Source organism: Colletotrichum destructivum, chromosome 5 (genome assembly GCF_034447905.1).
Source record: "Colletotrichum destructivum chromosome 5, complete sequence".
NCBI classification, from domain to species: Eukaryota; Fungi; Ascomycota; class Sordariomycetes; order Glomerellales; family Glomerellaceae; genus Colletotrichum; species Colletotrichum destructivum.
Genome location: NC_085900.1, coordinates 519,101 through 541,045, shown reverse-complemented (window position 1 = coordinate 541,045; position 21,945 = coordinate 519,101). Strand labels below are relative to the sequence as shown.

The 21,945-nt window shown below is 59.0% G+C and overlaps 5 protein-coding genes across 5 annotated transcripts; 2 read left to right on the top strand and 3 right to left on the bottom strand.

The window, feature by feature from the left end:
• Window positions 1-109: 109 nt before the first annotated feature.
• On the bottom strand, window positions 110-9,401 carry CDEST_07754 (Putative Acyl transferase domain superfamily, phosphopantetheine binding ACP domain, thiolase; the record flags this gene model as incomplete). The annotated part of the gene is made up of 7 exons (XM_062923913.1): window positions 110-793; window positions 934-1,107; window positions 1,256-6,971; window positions 7,093-7,516; window positions 7,673-7,881; window positions 8,043-8,293; window positions 8,526-9,401. The coding sequence occupies 7 exons, from the start codon at window positions 9,399-9,401 to the stop codon at window positions 110-112; spliced, it is 8,334 nt and encodes a 2,777-aa protein (XP_062779964.1).
• Window positions 9,402-10,181: 780 nt separating this feature from the next.
• Window positions 10,182-15,201, top strand: CDEST_07753 (Putative AMP-dependent synthetase/ligase domain, Condensation domain, AMP-binding, ANL; the record flags this gene model as incomplete). Its single annotated transcript, XM_062923912.1, has 2 exons — window positions 10,182-12,567; window positions 12,662-15,201. The coding sequence occupies 2 exons, from the start codon at window positions 10,182-10,184 to the stop codon at window positions 15,199-15,201; spliced, it is 4,926 nt and encodes a 1,641-aa protein (XP_062779963.1).
• Window positions 15,202-15,884: 683 nt separating this feature from the next.
• CDEST_07752 (uncharacterized protein) lies at window positions 15,885-16,856 on the top strand (the record flags this gene model as incomplete). The annotated part of the gene is made up of 2 exons (XM_062923911.1): window positions 15,885-15,938; window positions 15,993-16,856. The coding sequence occupies 2 exons, from the start codon at window positions 15,885-15,887 to the stop codon at window positions 16,854-16,856; spliced, it is 918 nt and encodes a 305-aa protein (XP_062779962.1).
• A 1,512-nt stretch (window positions 16,857-18,368) lies between these two features.
• On the bottom strand, window positions 18,369-18,769 carry CDEST_07751 (uncharacterized protein; the record flags this gene model as incomplete). Its single annotated transcript, XM_062923910.1, has 2 exons — window positions 18,369-18,481; window positions 18,544-18,769. 2 exons carry the CDS (start codon window positions 18,767-18,769, stop codon window positions 18,369-18,371), a joined length of 339 nt encoding a protein of 112 aa, XP_062779961.1.
• Window positions 18,770-20,695: 1,926 nt separating this feature from the next.
• On the bottom strand, window positions 20,696-21,145 carry CDEST_07750 (uncharacterized protein; the record flags this gene model as incomplete). The annotated part of the gene is made up of 2 exons (XM_062923909.1): window positions 20,696-20,942; window positions 21,018-21,145. 2 exons carry the CDS (start codon window positions 21,143-21,145, stop codon window positions 20,696-20,698), a joined length of 375 nt encoding a protein of 124 aa, XP_062779960.1.
• Window positions 21,146-21,945: the final 800 nt, after the last annotated feature.

The following is a 21,945-nucleotide window of genomic DNA, read 5'->3' as shown; positions in this document are numbered from 1 at the left end:
CAATCATCAAAGGGCTTGTTGCTGAAGGTCACATTACTTACTATCTCGAATAGCCTTTGCGTGCTACGTGCTTCCCTCCTATTCAACGTAACGGAATCTTGGTCCGTCTTCACCCAGCAAACTCGGCCTGGGAGGACCGGATAGTCTCCATCAAAGACGCCAGGGTGCCCCCGCCGACAATCTGGTTGAGGCCGAGCTCGACAGACCACTCGCGGCGGATGAAGTTCCGCAGCTCGACCGCCACGAGCGAGTCCAGCCCCAAGTCCTCCAACCTGGTGTTCGGGTCCAGCTCCTCGTGGTCCATCATGGTGATGTCGGCGACCTTTTGCGTAAGAACGGCGAGCACGTCCCGGTTCTCCACGGCCCTTGAAGCCCCGCCGCCACCGCCGCCGCTGCCGCCGCCAGCTCCTCGTCGTGCCATGTAGGCTCGGCCGGCCTTCCCCCCGGCGGCAGCGGCGGCGGCGATGCCGTTGCTCACGGCCATGGAGTAGTTCTGGTTCATCCACGGGAACGGCGCGGCGCCCCCGTCGACGTCGATGTCGCGGGCGGCGAAGCAGAAGGACAGGCCGAGGCCGTCATCGGCGCCGTAGAGGGCGGACGGCGCGACGATGGCGCCCTTGACGAGGGCGTGGATGTGCTCCTCCCTCAGCGTGAGGCCGAGCGACCGCCGCCAGCCGTCCTCGTCGCCCAGCGACTCGGCGACGTAGCCGATGTCCTCAACGAGGGGCAGGCAGAGGGAGCTGGCGGGGAGGCCGCGGGCCAGGCGGTATCGCGCAAACGAGTTCAGGAACGCCTGTACGCAAAAGACGGGGAGATTTAGCTTCCCTCTCTCTCTCTTCTAGACTGCTTTTTTTTTTCGAGCAACATCCCATTCTCTGATTTCCTACGTGGAGGGGAGAGATGATGAGGAACTGGAGAGAGGTTGTTACATACCGACGCTGCGCAGTAGGCTGGCTGGCCGAGGGTTCCAAAGACGCCCGTCATGGAGCTCAGAGAGACGAAGAAGTCCAGGTCCGGAAGGCGTTTGTGCAAGGTCCAGGCGGCGGCGACCTTGGGTGCCGTGATGTTTTGCCAGTCTTCAAAGGACGTGTTGCTGAAGAGGGCATCCTGCGACGAACTGGTTAACTATACGCATTTCCAATGACGACAGACAAGGGACTTGTTCTTTCTGGGGGCAGGGGAAAGGGTCAAATGGGTCACTTAGGTCAAGCAAGCAAGCAGACCATCATCATGGGTTCCCATTCATTCCACTTACTCGGAGGTAGAGCGCCCCGTGTATCACACCGCGCACGGGGGGCAGACCCGCGCTCGCGACGACCCCGTCCAGAGCGCGCGTGAGGTCCGACGGCTGCCCGACATCGCAGGCCACAGCGTGCAGACAGCCCGGGTAGGCCTCGAGCAGCCTGGCCACCTTGGGACGGGTCGCGCCGCTGCGGCCGAGGAGGAGGACGTGGCCGGCGCCGTTCCGGAGGAGCCACGCCGCCAACGAGCGTCCGATGCCGCCGGTCCCGCCCGTGATGAGATAAGTGGCCTCGGAGGAGAGCCAAGAAGAAGAGAAAGAAGGAGGAGAAGAAAGAGAAGAAGGGGAAGAAGAAGAAGAAGCCAGAGCAGGAGTCCCCAACCGCCTCCGTCGTTCGACCGGCACCGTGTCCGACGGCGAGACCGTGACGACGGCCTTGCCGATGATGCGGCCCTGCTGCAACATCCTCAAAGCCTTGGGCAGCTCCGAAATCGGGACCAGCGTCAGCGGACTCAGCGGCCGGAAGACGCCCTGCTCGAGCAGCTCGACGATGCGGTCCATGGCCCTGCGCCGCTCGGCCGGGGGTCGCCGGGAGATGTCCAGACCCATGAATGTGGCGTTCCGGTCAAAGGGCCGCATGGCCAGACGGTTGTTGGCGAGGAAGTCGACGCGTCCGATCTCGACGAAGCGCCCGCCTTCGGCGATGAGGTCCCACGTCGCCTGGAGGAGGGGCCCGCTCAGCGAGTTCACGATGACGTCCACCCCTTTCCCCTTGGTCGCCCGCAGGATATCGTCGCGGAAGTCCGCGGTGCGGCTGTCGAAGACGTCCGTCAGCCGGTAGGTCTGCCGGAGGAACTCCCGCCGCTCGGGCGTGCCGGCCGTGGCAAAGATGCGCGCGCCCACGTGCTGCGCGAGCTGGATGCAGACCTGGCCAACGGCGCCCGCCGCCGAGTGGACGAGCAGCGACTCGCCCGGCTGCAGCCCGGCCAGGGTCTCGAGGCAGGCGACGGCGGTGTAGTAGGCCGAGGGCAGCGACGCAGCCTCCTCGACGGTCAGGGCCGAGGGCACGCGCGTCGCGTGGTGGTGAGGGATGCGCACAAAGTTGGCGAAGCTGCTCTCGGCGTCCGTCGTGTAGAAGAAGACGCGGTCGCCGGCCTCGACGGACCGGACCTTGCGGCCCACGCGGAGCACCTCTCCCGCGCCCTCGCGGCCGGGCGCGTACCAGGGGATCGAGCCGAGGAGGACGAGCACGTCGCGGAAGTTGAGCGACGCCGCCTGGACCCTGACGAGGATGTCGTCGTCCGCCAGCTCCGTCTCGAGGAGCGGCGTCCGGCGGAAGTACACGGCGTCGAGGTCGCCGGTCGACGAGACCGTCAACTCGACCGCCTCGTCCTGCGGCAGCGGCTGCTCGTCCTTGGCGACGACCGCGCCCGCGCCCGCGCCCATCAGCTCCTCCGCGAAGACCTCCCTGGAGGCTTCCATCTCAGCGAGGCGTACGACGTGGATCTGTCCGTCCTTGAGGACGAGGTCCTGGTCCCGGCGGAGCAGGAGCTTTCTCGCCGGGTCCGGCCCGTCCGGGATCAGGTGCTCGACGGCGATCCTGGCCGCTGCCCTGGCCGACTGGCCCCTGTTTTCTTTGTCGTCGTCGTCGTCGTCACCGCGATCATCGTGGGCGTCGTCAAAGATGGCGCCTTCCAGCAAGACCATCATCTTGTCCGGGTTCTCGTGGCGGAGAGACCGCAGCAGCCCCTTGCCCAGGCCGGCCTCGGCCGGGGCGAGGTGCGAAGAAACCCACAGGACGCCGGCGCTCTCGACGAGCATGCCCTTCAACTCCTCGAAGCGGCTCGCCGTCAGGTCCTCGAACACGCTGCGGCGGAGCCCGTCGACGAAGATGCAGTAGGTCTCCGCGTCCGCCTGGAACTCGGAGAGTCGTTGGACTGGCGGCGGCGGCGACGACTTGAACGACTTCAACGACAACCGCTCGCCCACTTCACGAGACACTCGCTCGGCGAACTCTCGCGTCCGGGTATCTTCGTCGTTGTCGTCGTCTCCTCCTCCCCAAAAGCCACAGACGGTCACTCGGGCTGGACCTTGAAGATAGCCGCCGGTCTCGTTGTCCACACCGGCCGTCGGCTGCTTAGGCTCGGGCTTATGCTCAGGCTTAGGCCCAGGCCCAGGCCCAGGCTTATTGTCTGCATCATCTACTGCCGTGGACCATATGGCCGTGACATTCCGCTCGGGGTGGCCGGGGTAGTCCTCGACAGCGCCGTCGATGCCGGTAAAGCCACTGTCCCGGAGGGCGCGATGCCATACCTCCTGTCCGACGAGAGGCTCCCCCGACGCCCGGTACGCGTCCTCGGCGAGCCACCAGCCGGGGAGCCCGAGGTAGGCGAGGTCGAGGGGCGCCATGTGCATGCTCTCCAGCATCAGGAGGCGTCCCCCGGGCTTGAGGAGGCTTCTGACGTGCGACAGGCTCACGGCGATATCGGGCGTGGCGTGCAGGACGAGCGAGGCGACGACGAGGTCGAAGGAGCCCGGCGCGAACGCGGCCCCCTGCGCGGCGGGTTCCTTGGAGATGTCGAGCCGGTCGAACGTCACGCGGTCGGACCACCGCGCCAGCTTGGCCCGGGCCTTGTCGAAGAAGCCGGGGGAGATGTCGGTGAAGACGTACTCGGCAAAGGGGAAGACGTCGGGCGAAGACAGCGCGTCGAGGACCGGCTCGGTGGTGCCGGCCGTGCCGCCGCCGACCTCAAGGATGCGCAGCCGGGGCGTCGTCGCCGCCAGCACGCGCGCGAACCTCGCCATGGCCTGGTTGCCGCGCCGGAAGGCGGCCTCGTCCTGGTAGTGCCGCCAGAGCAGGCCGTCCTGCATCATCAGCTCCAGCGACTGGACCTCGTTACGCATGATGGGCACCAGCTGCTCGCCGATGATGCGCAGCAGCGTGCCGGCGGGCCCGATGGCGTCCGCGAGGGGTCGGAGGGAGGCCAGGGACAACGGGGCGCCGTCAGTAGTAGTAGTAATAGTAGTAGTAGTATCAGCAGTAGTTGTATCAGTAGATCCTTGGGCAAGACTATGGGAAAGACCAGGCCATGTGCTCGCGAACTTGCGCACGGCGGACCTCATCTTGATGAGGTGCGACGGCAGGTTCGTCAGGTCGTCGTCGGCCGTCTGCGGCAGCGCCAACGCCATGTAGCCGCAGGCGACCTGGTTCCCCAGCCGCCGCTTCTCGAGCTGGTCGTGCTCGAGGGAGAAGTCGGCCGAGAGCATCGTCGCCAGGGCGCCACCGTCGACGAGCCCGACGTGGGGCACGAGACGCTCGGCGTAGCTGGCGGGCATGCCGGCCACGATGCTCTCGGCCGTCGGCTGCCGGACGCGCTTGATCGTCGCCCTGTCGATCTCCAAGACGGGGATCCTGGCATGTCCGGGATCACCGGCGTCGTCAAGGAGGGACCCCTGGAAGACGACGATGCTGAAGTCCATCCGGCCGTTCTGCCGGCTGTGGTCGAGCACGCGGCTTACGACGGTGAAGGCTTGGCCGGCCTCGGCCCGAATGCGGTTCGACACGCGGAGCCGCGAGACGTTGGTCGGCACGTAGACGCCCCTCACGCCGTCGGCGCGTTCGTGGAGGATGTGGATGCCGTGGAAGAAGGAGTCGAGGGTGGGCGGATCGACGGTCACGGGGGAGAGGGAGAGGGAGTGAGAAGACGACGGGGGCGTCAGGGCATCCGCGCGCAAGACGGTGACGTGCGTAGTGACATCGTGGTCCGGACCCTCCCACAGCTCCGTCATGGTCGCGAACTCGGGGCCGTACGCCGTGCCGGAGCCGGCCGCCGTGCGGTACTCCTTGGCCGGATCCAGCCTCGTCGGTCCGGGGCCTCTGTTGTTCTTCATCATCAGGCGATCGAGGGCCTCCTCGGCCTCGGAGACGACGAAGCTCCTCGGGCTCAGCGGCTCATGATCGACCGCGATGCAGCCGCGGCAGTGCGAGGTCCAGCCGTTCTCTTCCGACCACGACAAGATGTCGAAGCTCCAGCCCGGCGATGACGACCTCGCCGCCGAGCTGGCGTCGTTCCCGGGGTCGAGCGGTCTCAGCTTGGTGGTCACGTCGACGCGCTGGTCCTCGACAATCTTCAGGCTCCGTCTCACGGTCAGCTCCCTGATTATCATGCTCTCCGGTGTGATGTTGCTGCCGCTTCCGCTGCCGCTGCTGCCGCCACAGCCAGTCGCAAGCGTCGTGGTGACGGTGCGCACAGCCTCGAGGGCCAGGGCCAGGAAGCCGGTGAAGGGGAACAGGACGTCGCCGCCGACGACGTGGTCCCGCAGCCACGGCAGGTCGTCCATCGTGAAGACGTTGCGGAACGAGTGCTCGTCCCCCTCGCAGTGCGCCGTCCGCCCGCCCAGGAGCGCGTTGTACGGCGTGCCGCCGAACAGCTTCTGCGCCGCGATGCGCGGCCGCTGCAGGTAGGTCGTCTCGTGGTTCCAGGCGTAGGCGGGCAGGTCCGTCACGAGCTTCGCGTTGTACCGCGTGGTCTGGTTGATGTGCTCCCACTTCAGGTCGTCGTCGACGACTCCTCCCGCTTCGAAGAGGCGGCTGGCCAAGTCCAAGAGGGCTGCAACGGGGGGGGTCCCTCGCTGCAACGAGGCGAGATACGGCACCTGAGCTGGTGCTGGTGCTGGTGCTGCTGGTGTTTCTGCTGGTGCTCCTCCTCCATCATTCAACTGGGGAGAGTTACTTCGCAACAGGACATCGATAGTCTGTCGGACGGGACCTCTGAGCGCCGGATGAGGCCCAACTTCGACTAGGAGGTTGGCATGTTTGCCCTGCTCGCCGTGACGGAGACTCATCAGCCGTTTGAGCGCGTCCGAAAACCGCACCGGCTGGACGAGATTGCGCACCCAGTAGGAAGCGTCGATATCCGACTCGACTTGGCCGGTAACGGAGGAGACAAAAACCGCCCGAGGGTGGGAGGAGGCGTCCGCCGCCGGTCGAGCGGCCTTTCCCGGCCCAGGATCCACACTCGGACCCGCACCCGCATCCGGACTCGGACCCGCATTCGGACCCAGACCACGGCAGTGAGGCTCGATCAGAGCCCTGTACGAGTCGGCCACCGTCTGCATGTGATGGGAGTGATACGCAACGCCGACCTTGAGTCTTCGGGGGTTCAGCCCTTGCTGCTCGGCTCGCTCCTCAACGGCCTGGAGGGCCTCTTGGTCTCCGGACAGGGTGACGGACGAAGGGCTGTTCACGGCCGCGACGGTCACCCTGCCACGATCGTCGTCCGGTCCAAGAGTCTCGGCCACGAGCCTCTCGGCGTCCTCCTCTCCGACGCCGATGGCGACCATACCTCCACGGAGCAGCGCGGCATCCTCCTCACGCGCGGCCGCCTGCAGAGCGACCACTACCCGGCCGCGGTAGTACGCGAGGGCGACCGCCGTGTCGAACGAGACGAGGCCCGCGGCGAACGCGGCCGCGATCTCGCCGCTGGAATGCCCCACCACGACCGCCGGTGCCACGCCCCATGCGCGGAGAAGCCGGACTAGGCCGAGCTGGACGATGGTGCACGCCGGCTGGGAGATTTCCGCGTCGTCGATGCGCGAGTCGTCCCCCGACCGGGCCAGCTCCTCCTCGATCGACCACGGCGCTCCGAGTTTCGCGAGGCACCGCGACGCCTGTTCCATGGCGGTGGCGAAGGGTTGAAAGCGCCGGAGCCCGGTGGCCATACCTGCATGTCTGTACAAGTTTGACACAAATCAGCCTTCTTCTTCTTCTGAATCTTTTTCTTCCTTCTCTTTCTCTTTTTTCCCAATCAAAGAACACTGAGCCGCCGCCGTGTACGAGAAACTTGACTTACTGAGCGCCTTGGCCCGTAAAGACCAGCCCGGGGACAGGCACATCTCCTTTCAAGCTCGGTCCGCTCCGTTTCGCCGAGACATCGGCGGCAATCTCCAGCAACCGCTCTCGCAGTTCGTCTTGGGACCGGGCCACAATCGCCCGCCGGGACTGCGCGAAATGCGTACGTCGCTGGCCCAGCGTGAAGCTGATGTCCCGCAGCAAGTCATGCACGTTTTTTCGGGCTTCGTCCGAAGCTAGATACTGGACGAGAGAGGCTGCGTAAGCGCTCAGGCTCGACCTCGACCCAGCAGAGAGGGCAAAGACCCGAGGTGTCTCGTCCGGCTGGCCGAGGCCATCATCGTTCACTTGGCTGTTGTTGGGACGGTCGTTGTTACTCTCAGGGGCTTGTTCCAGCAATATGGCCGAGTTGGCTCCGCCGAGTCCTACACGTCGTCAGCTACTACTGCTACTACTGCTGGTATTTCTGCTGCTGCTGCTGCTGCTGCTGCTGCTGCGTGGATCATGCTTGATATCATGCCCCATCATCAACAGAGCGAAGAGTCCAACTTCTAATCTTCAGTCCTAGTCCCCTATCTTACCGTAGTTGGTCACACATACCCGCCTGGGAGACGGAGACGACTCGGGCCACGGCATCGCCTCTTTCAGCACCCGTAGTCTGTCGGAACCACTGGCTTCCAGGATATCGGGGTTAAGCTTTTCAAAGTTGGCGTTGGGGAGCATGACCCCTCGCTCGAGCATCATCGTCGCCTTGATGAGTGAGAGGAGGCCACTGGCGCCTTCGAGATGTCTAGACATGGTAGAAAAAGGAGTCTTCGTCAGCAAAAAGCGCACCATTCCCCCATCTCCCACTCAACTGATAACTTTGGAGGCATTAAACGAGGAAAGCCGCAGAAGATGACATGATTTTTTCCTGGTGTCTTTTTTTTTTTTTTGAGGACACAGACTCACCCTATATTCGACTTGACGGAACCAAGATAGACCGGGTCGGATGTCGATCGTGGACTCGCGTACACCGAAGCGATGGCGGCCGCGTCAATGGGATCGCCAACCGCGGTGCCCGTGCCGTGTCCCTCAACGAATCCGGTGTCCTTGGGATCCAGCCCGACTTCTCCGTGGACGCGCCTGGCCAAGGCCTCCTGGGCTTCTTGAGATGGCATCGTAATGCCACCGGTTATCCGGCCTGAATGGCTCGCTGCGGTCTAGAAGAAACGTCAGGTGAGTGATGGTCTGTGGACAAGTTCAAAATTCCACGATGAGATGACAGCAACACGACACGGAGGGAGGCTTTGTGTCTTTATCTACAGGGGTTCTTCCACAACGCAACGACAAGAAGACTGATATACCCTTTCTGAGAGACAACATGAAAGAATGAAAGAAAGAATAAGACGAAAAGGGGAACAACAAATAGACTACAAAAGGTGCATGACTTACGTTGCGGATGACGGCGCGTACGGTGTCGCCATCGGCCAACGCCGCAGCCAACGGCTTCACCACAAGACAGGCACTGCCTTCGCCCCGTCCGAACCCGGAGGCCCGGTGGTCGTAGGAAAAGCACTTCCCCTCGGGCGACAGCACGCCGACGGTGTCGAGCATGGACCATAGCTCGGGCCCATTCAGGAGGTTCGCCGCCGATACCAGGGCGGCCTCGCACTCGCCGAGCCGGACGCTCTGGCACGCCAGGTGGAAGGCGTACGAGCTGCTGGCGCAGGCCGTGTCGACGGCGGCGCTTGGCCCGCGCAGGTCGAAGAGGTACGAGATGCGGTTCGCGAGCATGCACCCGGCGGTGCCGCTCGCGCTGTACGTGCTCGTGGTCAGGAGGTCCTCGGCCGCGTGGCCGGCGTACGTCGACCCCTGGTGCGCCGCGAAGACGGCCACGTTGCGCCCGGCGACGTCCCGGAGCGTCCACCCGGCGCTCTCCAAGGCTTCGAAGGCGCACTCGGCGGTGATGCGCTGCTGCGGGTCCATGGCCTTGGCCTCGTCCCGCCGGACGTTGAAGAAGCCGGCGTCGAACGCGTGGATGTCGTCCGGCATGAAGTGGCCGCCCCGGGCGTGGATGTAGCCCGGCTTCTCGTGGTCCGGGCAGTAGTATGCGTCGTGGTTGAAGCGGGAGGATGGCACCCGAGACGATGCGCACCTCGCCTCGGCCAGGAGATCCCACAGGCCGGATCGCCCGACGACGGGAGCCCGGTAGGCGTACCCGACGATGGCCAAGGGTGAATGGGCGGCCTTTTGTTGCTGGCCGCCGCCTCCGTCATGGCTGATGATTGGGGTATTGGGGATTGGGTTGGAAGAGTGGCTCCGCGTCATTTTTGCGGCCGGGTCTGAAAGCTTGAGATGAATGGAACGGAAAAGGTAGACTTGTATGCATCACACGCGTTGGGAGGGGGAAGGGTTGGACTTTGAGTACTCGCGCAATATTGATCACGGGGAGCCAGCAGATCGACATGGCTGGAACCACCACACACATCCACACACATGCGCGAAACGTGGCATTGGCAGCTTTCAGTTTCGTATTCACCGGCGGCAGTCGAATGACCCGGGATCCCTGCCGGGTCGGGTCGGCACTAGCGCCGCCCGGCATCCCGCCGGGCATCCCCGGCCGGCACCCGGCTGTCGAACTCCGTTTCCTCAGTCTTGTAAGTCATTCCCTCCAATCATTGCCTTTATCATGTTTAGTGATCTCCCGCCTCAGCTGCAATCTCTACGCTTTGTCGTATGGATTATCGAGTCATTATCTTTTGTTTGCTTCCGAAACTCACCAGCTGGGCCCTTGCTACGCCAACCAGCTTGTGTCATGTCTCGATGATGTAAAACCCAAAATTGAGTCCAAACAAAAGTTATTGTATATAGAGTTTACAAATTGCCCGAATTCTCTGGCGAAAATTTATGTGCTTCGGTATCGATTTTCTTTCTGTAGAGAAACAATAAAAAAAAGACATTCATGATTATCGTCATGCTTTTCGAACATGTTTCTTTCCCTGTAGGCCAAAAACTGGAGAGGCAACATCATCACACCAAAAGGCAGATTGCTCCCTCTTTGCACGACCTGCTACAGGTATGCCTCAAGCGACAGACGGCTCTCAAAACATGAACATGTTCACGGCGCGGGTTGACCTAGAGACCTTGGAGGAGATCGCCGAGGGGTGCTCCGTCTCCGTACACGCCATCGAGGACGTCTGCGAGTGCACCGCCCTTCAAATGGGGACCATGACCGAATCCATGATGCATCTCAACCGGTACAAGCACTCTGCCGTCTTCTCCATCGCCCCGTCGGTTGACTTGGAGCGCCTGGCTTCTGCGTTGGAGGAGCTGGTGTCCCTGAACCCGATCCTCCGTACCAGGATCGTCGACACCAGCCGCCGGGGGCTTCTGCAAGTCGTCCTGCGAGAGCGGCACGAGGTAATCTATTCCTCGCTGCCACTCGGCGAGTTTCTTGAGGGACAAAAGAATCGTTCGATGGGACTGGGCACTCCTCTGCTCCATAGCGCCTTTGTCGGTGGTGGTGGTGGTGGTGGGAAACTGGTTCTCACCACGCACCACGCCATTCGGGACGAAACATCCACAGTCCTCGTGCTCTCCGATCTCGCTCGTATTTATCACGGCCAAGAGCCCGAACCACACGTGCCGTTTAAGGAATTCGTCGCGTTCTGCCGCGGCATCGAGGAACACGAAGCGCGGGCCTTCTGGGCCGACTCCTTCAAGGGTGAGAGCGCTGTTTTCCCCACGCCGAGGGCGGCGAGAACATCCACAACTTCCCTTTCCGAGCCCTTTCAGAGACAACGCAAGGAATTGCCCTTGCCGTCCAGTGTTCCGCTCTCCCAGCTTCCGGCATACATCGAGGTCGCCTGGGCGCTGACGGCGAGTGTCTACACCAACGCCCATGCCGTCGTATACGGGCTGGTGTTCTCGGGCCGGACACCGTCCTTCAAGTCCACGATAGGCCCCACGGCCGCCGTCGTGCCCGTTCAGGTCCTTGTAGACCCGTCATCAACCGTCCAGGTACTGCTCAAAGAGAGGATGGCCGCAAGGAGGCGGCTGCTCAACCACCCGGCGCTGCAGTACGGGCTGGGCAACATCCGCCGGGTCAGCCGCGACGCCCAAGTCGCCGCCGGCTTCCAGACCCAGCTCAACATCATCCCCCAAGCGCGGCCCCTCGCCGCCGATTCGGGCGTGCTGCGGATGGAGGAGGCCTTCGAGGTCGACGCGCAGTTCGCCCTGTCCTTGAACTGCTTTCTCCACGCCGACAGGGTCGTCTTCGAGGCCGACTTTGATCCGGCGACGTTGCCCGCGAGCCAGATGGGGAGGATACTCCGGCAGTTCGTCTTCACGCTCTCGTGGCTGTTGAGAGTGCCGAGGGAGACCACGACGATCAGACAGTTCTCGCCGCTGAACCCGGGAGATTTGTCGGAAATCCTGGATTGGAATCGAAACGTGCCGGATTCCTCGGACGAGTGTCTGCACCACCTCTTCAAGGCTCGGGCCCGGCAGCAACCGTTGGCCCCGGCCGTGGTCGCCCCGGATGGCACGCTGACGTACGGCGAGCTGGACGCCATGTCCGACAGGCTGGCTCACCACCTACGTCTGCGAGGAGTCGTTCTGGAAAAGAAGGTTCCTCTGCTGTTTGGGAAGACGATGTGGTCCATCGTGTCATTCCTGGGTGTGATGAAGGCTGGAGGCGTCTGCGTCCCGATGGATCCGTCTCATCCACGCCAGCGAATACAGGACATCATCACGAGATGCCATGCATGTTTGGTTTTAACGTCGAAACATACGGAGGCTATCGTCGTGGACTACATACAAACACCCGCAGTCGAACACTTCACCGTCAGCGCGGACTCGCTCGGGGCCCTTCCCAGTCATACATCCTCCCTCCCCCCACAGGAAGAACAACCTTCACCGGCGAATGCTGCGTACATCCTCTTCACCAGCGGGAGCACCGGGAACCCCAAAGGCGTCGTCCTCGAGCATCGAAACCTGGCTTCCACGCTCACCCACTACGGCAGGCGGGTGGGCTGGGAAGCGAACGGCGGCTGTCGCGTGCTCCAGTTCTCCTCCTTCGTGTGGGACACGCATACCTTCGAGGTCTTTGGCACCCTGCTCTGGGGCGGTTGCGTTTGCATGCCCTCCGAGTCTCAGCGGGCCGATATCGAATCCTTCATCTGCGACAAGGCCGTTGAATGGGTCATCCTGACGCCCACCGTCCTCCGGACGCTCGACGCGCATGCGCCCCAGGTGGCCACGGTGAGGACAGTCGTGTCGTGTGGCGAGCCCGTAGACGTCTCCGCGGTGCGCGACTGGAGTAGCAGCCCTTCCCGCCGCTTCATCAACGAGTACGGACCTTGTGAGGTCTCCGGGCGCTGTACTCTGACGGAACTCACCATACATTCGCCCTTCCTCGAGAGTATTGGCAAGCCCGTGGACTGTGCCGTGTGGATCGTGTCGCTGCAAGACCCGACACAACTGGCCTCTATCGGTTAGTAAAGGGTTCTTTCTATTCTAACCTCTCCGGGGGCGATGGGGTCACAAAGAACGTTTCACTGCTGACTTTTCCCCCCCTTTTTTAATAGGCACGATGGGTGAGATAATCGTCCAAGGGCCCGGCGTCGCTCGGGGGTATCTTGATGATGAAGCCCTCACGACAGCTTCCTTTGTCTCCCGACCCTCATGGCTTCCTCCAGATCAGCCACGTAGTGGCAGGGCTTGTCGCTTCTATCGCACCGGCGATACGGCACGATACAACGCAGACGGGAGCATGACATTTACGGGAAGACGAGACGGGCAAGTCAAGATTCGAGGCCAGCGGTTCGAGCTCGGAGAAGTGGAACGGGCACTCGTCCGCTCGGCGGGCGTTCGCGAGGCCGTCGCCTGCGTCCAGCCATGGCGTGATAGTGGCAACATTCTCACTGCTGTGCTGTCTCTGGACGATGCAGATTCAGAACTCGAGGGCGGCACAGGAGAACAGCCACTGAGGCAGGTCTCCGTGCCTACGGGATATGATCTCTCCCGGCGCCTTAGGGGTATCAGGGACGACGTGGCTGCCCTCCTCCCCTCTTACATGGTCCCTGAGGCCTGCTTGGTAGTGCCAGGCATGCCCTTGACGACGTCGGGGAAACTCGATCGCGCATCGGTCATCGCCTGGGTCCAGTCGCAAGACATGGAGGCGGCACGAGCTGCCTTCCAGCCTGCGTCCGCCGACGACGTGTTGACGGCACCAGCGTCTGACCGCGAGAAGCTGTTGCAGTCGGTCTGGGCTTCCGTGCTGGACATACCCGAGCAGGGGATCGGACGTGAAAGCAACTTCCTGGCCCTCGGGGGAGACAGCATCGCCGCCATGCGAGCAGCCAATCTTCTCCGCAAACGCGGTCTTGTTGTGCCCCTACAGGCCCTGGTCCAAAGTTCCAACCTCGCTGCGACGACGAATCATTGTGAGGCCGTCACGGAGTTGCCCAGGCCAGCCGCCGCCCCTCTTCAACCCGATGACACTCCCACGGTCCAAGATCTTCGGGTTGAAGGGTTTTCCAGTACCGATATCGAAGCCGTTGCTGAGGCAACAGACGCACAGGCGTCGATGGTTGCGCTGGGAGAGTTGGACCCCCATGCGTTGGTATTGAAAACCGGCTTGATGTTCGAGCCAGGCGTGGACAGGACCCGGATCGAGCACGCGTGCCGACAGGTCTTGCAGCACCACGGGGTCCTGCGGACGGTTTTCGTTCAGAGGGGACCTAAGCTTTATCAGGTTGTTCTGAAGCACCCGAGAAACTCGCAGATTCAGCCAGATGACGACGACCGGTCGAATTGTCAGCACGACGATATCTTGCCACGGTTCTACGTCGCCTCCGACAGCCAACACTCCTCATGCTACCGCCTCCGCCTCGAGATCCACCACGCCCTGTACGATGCCGTATCCCTGGGCCTGGTTTGGAAAGACATCGCAGCTGCGTATGCCGGGCGGAAGCTCTCTGACGGAACGTCGTTTCTTGAATGGGCCGGCCGGCTCGCCCGGCTGGATCACTCGCGAGCAAAGCGGTTCTGGAGAGAGGCGCTGCAGGGTTCTCGCCTGACGTACTTGGTACCGCCGCGCCAGGCTCCCGGGACGATCAAGCAGGTCACGCTCCGGGTTTCTCTCCGATCGCTAGAGGTGCCCGGCGTGACGACCGCAAACCTCTTCGCGGCCGCCTGGGCCTTGGTGATGGGTCGAGAGGCCGGCACGCAGGACGTCGTCTTTGCCGAAATCCTCGCCAACCGCTACAGCCCGTCGGTCGACGTGGACCAGGAACACGTCCTTGGGCCGTGCATGAACACCAACCCCGTGAGGGCTCGGTTCGACTCGAGCATGACATTCATCGCGGTGGCTACCCGGCTGCAGGAGCAGTCCCTTGCTGCCGCCCCGTTTGCCTACCTCGGTTACCGGACGATTCAAAAAGACTGCACCGATTGGCCTTTGGACAGCCTTTTTGGGTCCGTAGTCAACTTCCAGAGCCCCAGAGCTGTAGGGAACGAGGACTTCGACCTGGGAGACTCGGCCACGGCTCGGGTCATGCCGCCGGCCGCCAGTCCCCCGTCGAGCTCGTCCGCCTTGTGGACGATCGCGCGTCCAGCTGATGGTGAACTCGTAGTCATATTCAACTTCTCGAGCGCTGCCTTCGACGAGGCAAAAGTAAGAGGGTTTGCGGAAGAGGTCAGGGAGTTGTTGGAAACCAAGCCGACCGACATCAGTCCATGGACGTCCGAGGCACGTAACGGCTCCCCAAGCCCGGTTCCTGAGAGACCAGTGCCGGCGGTCTCTTCCTCCACACCGCCTAACGCGAGACAGAACCTTTTAGACGAGGCTCCTGAAGAAGTACGTCTTGTGGCCCTGGAAGCATGGAGAGCAGTTGGCCTGGAAATAAAGGAGGATAATGCGCCTCTTTTTGCATGTGGGGGTGACACTGTTACGGCGTTGTTGTTATCCCTGCAATACCGTCAACAAGGTTACGATCTTAGCATTAGAGACGTGTTAACACATCCGTCACGAAAAGCCCAGGCTCAATTCCTGTGTCACAAGTGTCAGAATGGAGGTTTGAAAGGCGACCTAGCGAAGGGCACTGGGCTGACTAGAAAGGCCTAGATGTAGTATGTCGTATAGCTAATAGGTAGACCTAAACTTAGACCTAAGAGAACTAAACCACTGAGGTGATTTTACTTTCCTATGGCCCCCATGTAGGTATAAGCTGTCCACACGCCGGAGTGGGGCCGGCCACCGTGTTTTCGGCCGCCGTTCCGTATCCGTAAAAAATGGAGACTCGTTCGGCCGCATGCTAGAGCTCTTTTCTTTCTATCGCCACCTAGAAGAGAATTTTTTGATTACTGTTGTGTTATTTAACTTTTTTTTTGTCTTTCCACCCCGAAATTTAAAACTGAGACAGGCAAGGCATGGTCCATATATCTCACCTGTGGCATCCCGACCAAAGTTCCGGATGCCACAACGACCCGCTCTGCATGGGGGTTGGAAGAGCCAAAGGAACGACAAAGTTTATACAAGTCAACTCCGATTCAAACACTAGATTCTTCTCAACGACAGGCTTTCCAATCCCACTGCCTGTCCAGCAGCAGAAGGAAAGAAAATAGTTGTTGTATGCTACGCCCATGTTCCAGGCTTGTTTCGGTTTTCTTTCCTCATCTTTGATTCTCGGCGGCAAACATCGACGATGACCATGCTACCCCCGAATCCCATCCTTGAGAACAAGGAACCGATACAAAGTCCGACGATGCGAGTGCCGGCTTGGCACCCTCCCCCCGGAACTCCGCCTGATGATCCTGGATGCCCTTACGCAGCTCCCACGCGGCTGGGCCGCCCATGCTTCGGTGTGCAAGGAGTGGCAGGCCGTGCTGGAGAAGGATACCTTTTAACGACTCAAGCTGCGGGTCTCGTGCCTAGACAACGTGGAAAACGTGATCAGCCCCCAGCGGTCCAGGCTCGTCAGGCACGTCTGGCTAAACATCGAGCTTCGGCCCTACACGTGTCAGAACTGTCACCTGACCGAAAGCTATTCGTGGTGGTGCGCAAACAACGCTGTCATCCGATCGGCAGTCCGGAAACTCTTCTCCATCCTGTCTCGGTGGCCCTCGGCGGACGGGGCCGGGTTGTCGCTCGAGCTAAGCGCGCAGTCCCCCAGCGACAAGGAGCACTACTTCAAGAACCTCTACTTTGGCGGCCAAGGCGAGGACGAGGACTTCGAGCACGACGATCGTCCGGGTCGTCGTTCCCCTCTGAGCGACAACCTCATCGAGTCACACTTGCCACAGTCACTCAAGCACTTATCTCTGTTTCAAGATACCAACGAAAGATACATTGCATTGATTCGGGAGGGCTTCCTGCCCCATGGCCTTGGACCCGACTCGGCACGAGCCGCGTCGCCCGCAGTGGGCGCTGCTCTAGCGGAACGAAGCCTCGGCCTCGAAACCCTTTCCGCCACGTTCATCGTCGAGGCCAGGGACTTCTTCCAGTCTTGTCGGCCAGACTGGGTCTGGGAAGGCCTGACGTCGCTGGTTCTCACGTCGAGGGTGCTCACATCCGCAGCCAACCGCGAGGACGTCACGGAGCTCTTGCGGATTGCCGCAGCGGCTGCGCTTTCCATGCCGAGACTGCACACGATGGTGCTGTGGAACGGCATCCGAGGGACGGCCTGCAAGTTCTCCTATCGCGCAGAGTCTGGTTGCGCTTCCATCGGTTGGCGTGGCACATGGGACCTCGGACTGGAGGATGAGGTGGTCGACGCTTAGGGCAAGGTGGCTCATAAGCGTACTGGACTGGATATTGGCGTCATCCACGAGCCTCGTTTAGTAGAGAGCGTCGACTGCCATGTCGACGCCATCGCGCTCTTGGGTCTGCCTTGCGGGGTTGTCGATCCTATCTCGTTGTTGCAGATGCAGAGAGAAGCAGTATCGAGTTGGCGGGAAGGTTGGACGTAGTAGCTTTGCGCCAGATTGTTTTCTCGTAATTGAATATCTTACAATCAAGGGGGGGGGGGGGGGGGGGGGGGGTTCCTGGCAGCTATTTATCAGTAATCAGAAATGTACTTAACCAAAAGCAATCCCACGTGTGAGTCGTGAGTGAACTTGGTATTACGGCCTAGCCCAGGCCATGATGTCTACCGACCGTTGCCCCCTTTTCTTCCGAGCTTGTTTATCCGGGCTTGCCAGGTCAATGATCGAATTACAAGACTGCTCACAATGAGCAATCGAAGCCCGACGAAGCCACAATCTCAGAGACTGTCTGGTTGGAGCAGCAGCTCTGAAACGCATCGAGTCTCGCAACATTACAGAGGTCTCCTTCGAGCCTGTCCCCGTTCCCAGTGCAACACCTTTTCCCGGCCTCTATGTTGTGCCCCACGCCGTTCTGGGTGGGGGGAAGACAGGTGCAGAGCCCAGCGACCATGTTGGCGGTTTGCAGAAACAGGAAGCCGACTGAACCGGAAGTCCTCATTGCTGCTTTCAGTCCGTGGACGCGTCGTAGGTTTCCGGGGTGGTCTAAGTGAGAGTAGAAGCGTATCAGTTTGGCAATAACCTAGCCTTCAAGTCAAAGACATACCTTGAACGACCTTTTGGAGGTGTCGGCGTACTTTGAGAGGGAGGGGGAACTCAAGATCTTTTCAATTTTTTTAGCGGCGAAATGGCCACGGTGGATTCTGTGCATTTGACAGCCTAGGGACATCCCCTCGTGTCATTTGAACAATATATCTGGGGAAATATCTTCTTGTAAGAGATGCAAAGCCTCATCCATGAGTCATTAGATTGGTTCCAATAATAGAAGTTGATTGACTGGGTTGCATCATTCCATATGGTTCCAGCTGTAACAATAACAGCGTTCGATCTGCATGTTACAAACTTTTCATTTTATTAATATCCGGGACCTGGGGGATATAAGATGTACATCACTGTCCGCAATCAATAGTCTTGGCTCTGCAATCACAGCATTGACTTGATAACCAACTCCAACTGATGCGCAGTGTTAAAAACAACCACGTGGAGGAGGCTCTGTTGAGACAACTAAGAGACTTGAAGGGCTTTTTATTTGTAAGCTTGGTCACGGAATAGACTTGCTTAATCCCCAAGTTTTCCCCCGCTCATATCGGTTCAATTTTTTTCAAACATTTATGCAGTCTTCAGTGGTATTGTCAATGTCATGAAAGTATTTACCCAGCACACAGTGCCTCCACATGATACGAGGCTTTTCCCACCATGATACCTTCTAGAAAGCATGTGGCCACCTTGCCTCCAAATAACGGGGAACTTTCACGAAGAACAAGTGATCTTGAACGACCCGCGGTTGCCAATCTCCCAACACTGCTTCGTGTTCAGGTCGGCGGTATCGTCCGAGGAGCAACCGTCGCCCTTGTAGACCGTGACTGGAAACACAATTAGTTAGCTAACCATGGTTTTACCCTTCCGGAGGTCCCTTTGGACTCACGATAGCACGGGTGGTGTCTGGTGTTCTCGATGGTCATCCCGCGGTTCCCCTGAGTCGAGTAGCAGATGCCCTTGACGTACCAGCCAGGGAGCTTGCCGCCGGTGCAGGACCCGTCGTTGAAGAGGTTAACAGTGAGTCCCCTCGTGGGGGCCGCTTCAATCTCGGGATTGGAGGGGTCCATGAAGGAGGAGAGGATTATCATAGCGGGCGTAATTGGGAGTCTCATGTTTTCTGCCAAATACGGAATACTGTTTCTGGGTGAGGGGAGGTATTATTGAGTGCTGATGTAGGTAGCGGCGGGGTGACTTACTGTTGTCAAGAAGATTCGTTCCATTGAACATCTCCGGTCTCTGCCAGCTTTTATAGGCATCAGAAGGCCCAATCTTCTTCGACAAATGCTGAGAGAGAATGAGGCCCCCGGTGACTGCAGAAAGAGCTGAAACCCAACCAGACGCAACTAGATAATACATCTGCTCCACGATAGGACACGGCATGTCCGTGGTAGTAACCTCATTGAGGCCTCAAGAGGGGAACCCTGAGATTTTGATCGTGCATGATTGGCTTGGCGCTATCGTCTTGCCTGTGTATGACAGCGCAGGCAGCATGGCCCGCGATGATGACAGGCTTTAACGACCAAGCATCATATGACACGGGCATCTGAGAGCGAGACACGGAGTATTCAGAAGTTGCTGAGAGGTGGAAGAGCAAGCCATGATGCGGTGGCCTACGAAGAATTATCTGATCGCAGCGTCGTTGTGCATGACGATGCAACCTTTCTGAAAAAGTGGATGGGCTGCGGCTTGCGGGCGAGACTGACAATTGCCTGCTGTTCCCAACAAACAGTCGTCTTCCTGATTGCAGATATAACAAACAGGACGCAGGATCTTATGTTTCTCTCAGCCACGTGTCGTCAACTTGTTGCAGCAATCCGTGGTGCATGTGAATGTCAGTCGCGACATTCAAGCCTACGACATCGCAAGAATCACCTTCTCTAGATAGGTAATTCTGTGATCACACAAAACTCCAAAACGGGGGCGTAGAGACTGGTACTCACTCCTCAACTCAGGTCGCACATATGTGGTTTTATCGCTTCTGGCAACTCAAGGGGTGTCCGTAGCAAAGCAGTTGCTTACGCTGCATGAAACCAATTACTACTCTCGGCACCAGCTTCAAAAGCCGGTCTTGCATACGGCCGATGGAGCCTCCGCACCGTAGTTCTACTACGATTGTACAGCTCTCTGCATACACATGTTTCTTGGCAGGGTTCTTGCATGCTTTTCTTCTGCATGTAAGACCGGGGACCACCAAACGTCGGCGACCTGGGCTTACTGCATGTGGTGTTTCCAAACTTGCTTAGACAAGAAACAGACTTGACGCAGTCCAAACACAGTACTTTCTCATCTGATAAAAGAACAAGGTGAGAATCCTAGAACGAGGTAGCTTAAGGGAACGCCACTGGAACCTAAGCCACAAGAAACATAAACTGCGCTTAATGGACGAGGTGGCAAACAACGCCAGCGTGAGAATCAAACGCTTGTGTTTTCCGTTGTTTATTGCCTTTGCAAGAATGCCTAAATATCCTGGCTTACATGAGTTTGTTACTGTCTTGCTAGCCTTCATCCTGCAAAGGGAGTGACTACGCTCATTTTATATATTATTATTGCAGCATTTTCAAGAAGCTTCGCGAGGACCAGAATTGCTGCGGCTGGCATTGCTGCAATTCCCTTCTTGTTTATTTACAGCACATCACTATAGATGTCGCCAAACACACGAGCACTTCTTACTTACTACTTCAATTACAGCATTACTCTTGCACCCCTCCTAACGCTACACCCTGCTGAAATACCGCACTACAACCTCCATGCTAAGGGACTTACTTCTGTGTTTCCCACACCACAAAATGCTTCAGCATCTTCATCAACCTAGTTGCCCTAGATTAAATTAGTTGGAAGTACTACATTGTGTTTGTTGTTGTTGCATTGATCACAATAGTTGTTACGGCTAGGTTCTCTTATTCAACCCGAGATCTTGAGATGGAACTTGGATCGAGCAGGTCACAGCCACATAGCTGTAACCAAGTGTCTTTCTGGGAAGAATAGCCATTCCCTTCTACCATGGGACGAATGCTTGAATCCGTGTTCTCCCCTATTTTTTAAGTGGCCCCATGCAAAGAATTTATACAGTAGAATTCCCCTAAACCATACTGACACTTCTGTGTAAGAACCTTCCAGGCGGAGCAGTCGCCACACACGCGGTCTACAGTTACCATGCAGGTCTCCAAAGTGTTCGGACCGGAATTGCCTCTCCACTCAGTGGTCGACAGGCCAGAGTCCTGGCCAGAGACATCGTTCGCGACGGTCACACGTTGGGCAGGGGGCACAACGCCCACGTCGTATCGCCTGTTGCGTAGGATTCGCTTCAGTTCAGAGCACTGCAAGTGTTGCCACAGGGGGGACTAGGTGAATCGGACTTACGCGTGGCAGAAGCAGTCTTGTCTCGTGGGGCAGTTTGCACGTGCGACAAGGCTGGCAGGCTCGAGGTTTGGGGCGGCAAAGACGCCGGAAGCGACTGACAAGGCCGAAGAGAAGAACAAAAACTTCATTATGTAAATGAAATGACTAGGAGCGTGAGGAGAGACTGTGGTTTACAGTGTTGAAAATGAGTGTCTGAGTGAACGTCTGGAGCGGTTGCAGAGATCAAGACCTGAAGGATAAAGACGACTGACCGAGGCTTCTATAGTTTATTCCTCAATCAATGAATGCCAAGTACTGCTCTGCCTCACTGGCATCATCTGTAATTATGCTGACAAACTGAATTCCAGAGGGATTACCTGTTGCTCGTCTAGAATAAAGAGCTATCAATGAACACAACACGTTGTTTGCCTCGAAACCGAAACCGAGATTTTTTTGAAGTCAAACTCTAAAACCACCCAGGTTATTGCCTAGCTTCCAACATGCGGAGATTACCTGACAGCCTATGTATTATGCGTAAGTAGAACCATCATTCTTAACTTTCTGTCTAGTAATCCCTGGACAGAGTGTGACAGCCCCCTTTTACATAGCTGCGTAGCTGGCAGACAGACGATCCCCCCCTAAGCCCCATATTGCTGGGGCGCTAGTTTCTCAATGCTGCTGCCCCTACTCTGTGCCCCCGTCTTGACCTGACACTGAAGCCAGCAGGACCGCCAACCTACACGTTTTGATAGTGTAGGGAAGCAGGTTTTAAGTGAAGCAAAAGCCAGTCGTTATCATGGAGCTGAACCAAAAATTGTTGGTCTCTCAATTGCCGTATCAACATGTGAATCACTCGTCAGTGAGACCCATGCTGAACGGTGATGGCGTACTACTAGACGGCACGCCACCGCTCTCAAGAACCTGCCGGAACATGGCCATGTAGGGTCCT